Source organism: Eimeria acervulina, genomic scaffold (genome assembly GCF_000499425.1).
Source record: "Eimeria acervulina Houghton genomic scaffold, Eah_scaff2130, whole genome shotgun sequence".
Taxonomy (NCBI): domain Eukaryota; phylum Apicomplexa; class Conoidasida; order Eucoccidiorida; family Eimeriidae; genus Eimeria; species Eimeria acervulina.
In genome coordinates this window covers 1-3,299 of record NW_013548634.1, presented here as the reverse complement: position 1 = coordinate 3,299, position 3,299 = coordinate 1, and the positions used below count along the sequence as shown (strand labels likewise).

General features: G+C 47.0%; 1 protein-coding gene across 1 annotated transcript; it reads left to right on the top strand.

Annotated features, from left to right (window-relative positions):
* Positions 1-1,556: 1,556 nt before the first annotated feature.
* Positions 1,557-3,232, top strand: EAH_00065170 (hypothetical protein; the record flags this gene model as incomplete). Its single annotated transcript, XM_013392877.1, has 4 exons — positions 1,557-2,159; positions 2,383-2,541; positions 2,793-2,799; positions 2,970-3,232. Coding segments are annotated over 4 exons (1,032 nt in total), but the record flags the coding sequence as incomplete, so codon positions are not given.
* Between the last annotated feature and the right edge of the window lie 67 nt (positions 3,233-3,299).

Here is a 3,299-nt window from a genome sequence, read left to right as displayed (position 1 = left end):
ATATATATATACATATATATATACATTTATATATATATACCTACATACATACATACATACACCAAATATAAATATATATATATATATATATGCGTAGAAGACTGCTAATACACAGCACCTGTCCTTGGGGTTCACAGTGGTGGGGCAGCTGAGGGGGCCCACAGCTTTGTTGCTGCTTCTTTGTGCTGCTGCATGCATAAAAATAATCTTAATTAAAAATAAAAAACAAATTGAGAATATAATATTATTTTAAAAGGAAAAAAATAGTATTTTTATCGAAGAAGGAGGGCCCCGGGGGGCCCCCATAGATAGGGGGCCCCCAGGGGGCCCCCCTTAGAAGGAGGCCTCCTGCCCCACAGCAGTGTTAAGTTGAAGGTTTGTTTGTATTTCTTTTTATTTTCTAATTATTGTTTTTAAGTGCAATTCTTTTATTCTTTTCTCCTTCTCAACTTGGTGGGAGGGTTTAGGGTTTAGCGCCGGGGGATCGGGATTAGCCGCGCCAGGGCTTACGGTCTAGGGTTTAGGGTTTAGGGTTTAGGTTTTAGGATCTAGGGTTTAGGGTTTAGGGTTTAGGGCTTGAAGGCCTCAGGGCCAGCCTGGGGGCTGTCGGCTGTTGGTTTTATATATAACCCCAAGTATTCAACTACGCCCGAAGTGAGTTTGCAGGCTCCAAACCCTAAACCCTAAACCCTAAACCCTAAACCCTAAGTGCACCGCACTACAGCCCCTCGGTTCACTCCTCTTTGCTAAACCCTCTCCTCTTATCCTTTCCCTCAAACCCTTGCCTTCCTCCCTTTCTTCTGTTTGCTATCTTCACATGCAGAAGTGAGTTTGTTTGTTGTCTCTGTTTGTTTGTTTGTTTGTTTGTTCTTTTGTTTCTTTGTTTCTTTTTATCTTTCTCCCTGTCTCTAAACCCTTCTTGAGGGGCCCCCCATTGAGGGGGGGGCCCCCTTGGGCCCCCCATAGAAGGAGGTTTCCTGGTCCGAAGCAGTGTCTCGCGGGCTGTCTATAGCGATGTATGATTAGGGTTTAGGGTTTAGGGTTTAGGGTTTGTGGTTGTATGCAGGATGAAGAAGAAGGTGGATAGCCGCGTTCGCGCATTGTTAGAGAGCGGTGTGTCTCTAAAGGAGAGGAGTTTATTGGTGTTGGTTGGGGATCGATCCCGGGAGCAGATCCCGAATTTGCATTATTTATTGAGTGCTGTGGGGCCCCACACGAAGCCCTCAGTACTATGGTGTTATAAGAAAGAATTAGGGTTTTCTTCACACCGTAAGAAGAGACAAAAACAGCTGCAACATAAAATTAAACAGGGCCTCTATAACCCTAATCTAGACAACCCATTTGAGTTGTTTATATGCAGCACAAACATTCGTTATCTGCATTATAAAGACACGCAACAAGCTCTAGGAAAGACATATGATGTATGTATACTGCAAGACTTTGAAGCCTTAACACCAAATATACTGTGTAGAGTTATAGAGACTGCAGCAGGAGGGGGCCTCGTGCTGCTGCTGCTGCAGTCTGTAGAGTCTCTAACGCAGCTGTACAGCCTAACGATGGATATACACTCGAGATATAAAACTGAGGCTTTCTCGTCTATTGACCCTCGCTTTAATATGCGCATGCTGCTGTCCCTTGTCTCTTGTCGCCGCTGTCTTGTTCTTGATGATGAGTTAAATATTCTTCCTATTAATGGGGGGGAGGCGTTGGAGACAGCATCCCCAGCGCTGCAGCAGCAGCAACAGCAGCGGCTGCAGCAGCAGCAGCAGCAGCAGGAACTGCTGCAGCAAATCATTAGTAAAGTTCAGCATGCACCCCCTCTTGATGCCTTAGTTCGTCTCTGTGTCTCCCCTGATCAAGCAACTGCTGTTATTGCTTTTCTAGATTGTCTCTGCAGCTGCAGCAGCTTCCGCAGCAAGCTGCAGGAAGAGGCCTCGCAGCAGCAACCACCTGCAGCAGCAGCACCAGCAGCAGGTGTGGGGACTGCAGCAGCAACGGGAGCCTTTCAAACCGTCGCCCTAACAGCAGCAAGAGGAAGAGGCAAATCTGCTGCACTTGGGCTTGCTGTTGCTGCTGCTGTTGCTTTGGGTGTCTCCTCAACTTTTGTCTGCGCCCCATCTGCGGAGAATGTACAAACCCTCTTCGAGTTTGTTCAAAAGGTAAACCCTAAACCCCAACCACTCCCCCAGGGTTTAGGGTTTAGGGCTGAGAAGGGTTCAGGGTTTAGGCTTCAGGTCTTAGGCCTAGGGTTCAGGGTCTAAGGTTTAGGGTCTAGGGTTTAGGGCTTTCGCTACGTTGGGGTGTACGTAAGTTGCTGCTTTCACTTGAGGTGTATGTGCGTTGCTGCTGCTGCTGCTGCCGTTGCTGCTGCTGCTGCTGCAGGGTTTAGTTGCGATGGGTTTACGAGAGCAAGCAGACTTTCAGGTGTCTGTGGAGACAGTGGAGACAGGGCGAAGAGGTGTGCGGGGTGCAGATATCTCTGGGGCTTCTTCTACGGGTTTATATGAGCAGCAAGAAGTTAAGGTTGTCTCTCAAATTGAGGTGTACAGACACCACAAACAACGCATTAAATTCATCTTCCCCCATGAACATCAAACCCTCATCAATGCAGATCTACTTATCATCGATGAGGCTGCAAGCATTCCCCTTCCAGTCGTCAGAAAACTACTAGGCAAGATGCGCACAGGGTTTAGGGTTTAGGGTTTAGGGTTTGGCGTCTGGGGTTTAGGGTTTAGGGTTTGGTGTGTAGAGTTTGGGGTTTAGGGTTTAGGGTTTTGGGTATAGAGTTTCAGGGAATAGGTTCGAGGGTTTAGGGTTTGTATTAAGGCTTTGTTTTTGTTAATAGGGTTTGAAGCAAATAGTTTTGCTGTGCGATAGGGCTTCATATAATGTTGCTGATGAGTGTTGACTAGGCTAGTGTTTAGGGTTTAGGGTTTAGGGTTTAGGGTTTATGGTGTGTGTGTGTGTAGGGCCTTATACGGTGTTGCTTTCATCGACTTGCAACGGATATGAAGGGACAGGGCGCTCTTTGTCTTTAAAATTGTTAGGGGAGTTAAGAAGAGGGTTTAAGGGTCCTGTGAATGGCGTTGGAGGGGAGAAGGGGCTGAGGAGACAGTTAAAAGAATTGTCTCTAGAGACACCCATTCGTTATGCTGCAGGAGATGCTGTAGAGGCGTGGCTGAACCAACTCCTCTGTCTCGATTGCACAGAAGCTCCTGCTTTAAACCCTCAGGTTATTCTCTCTCTCTCTCTCTGTCTCCTTTGCTGTCTCTCCTTGTCTTATGCTGTCTCTGTCTGTC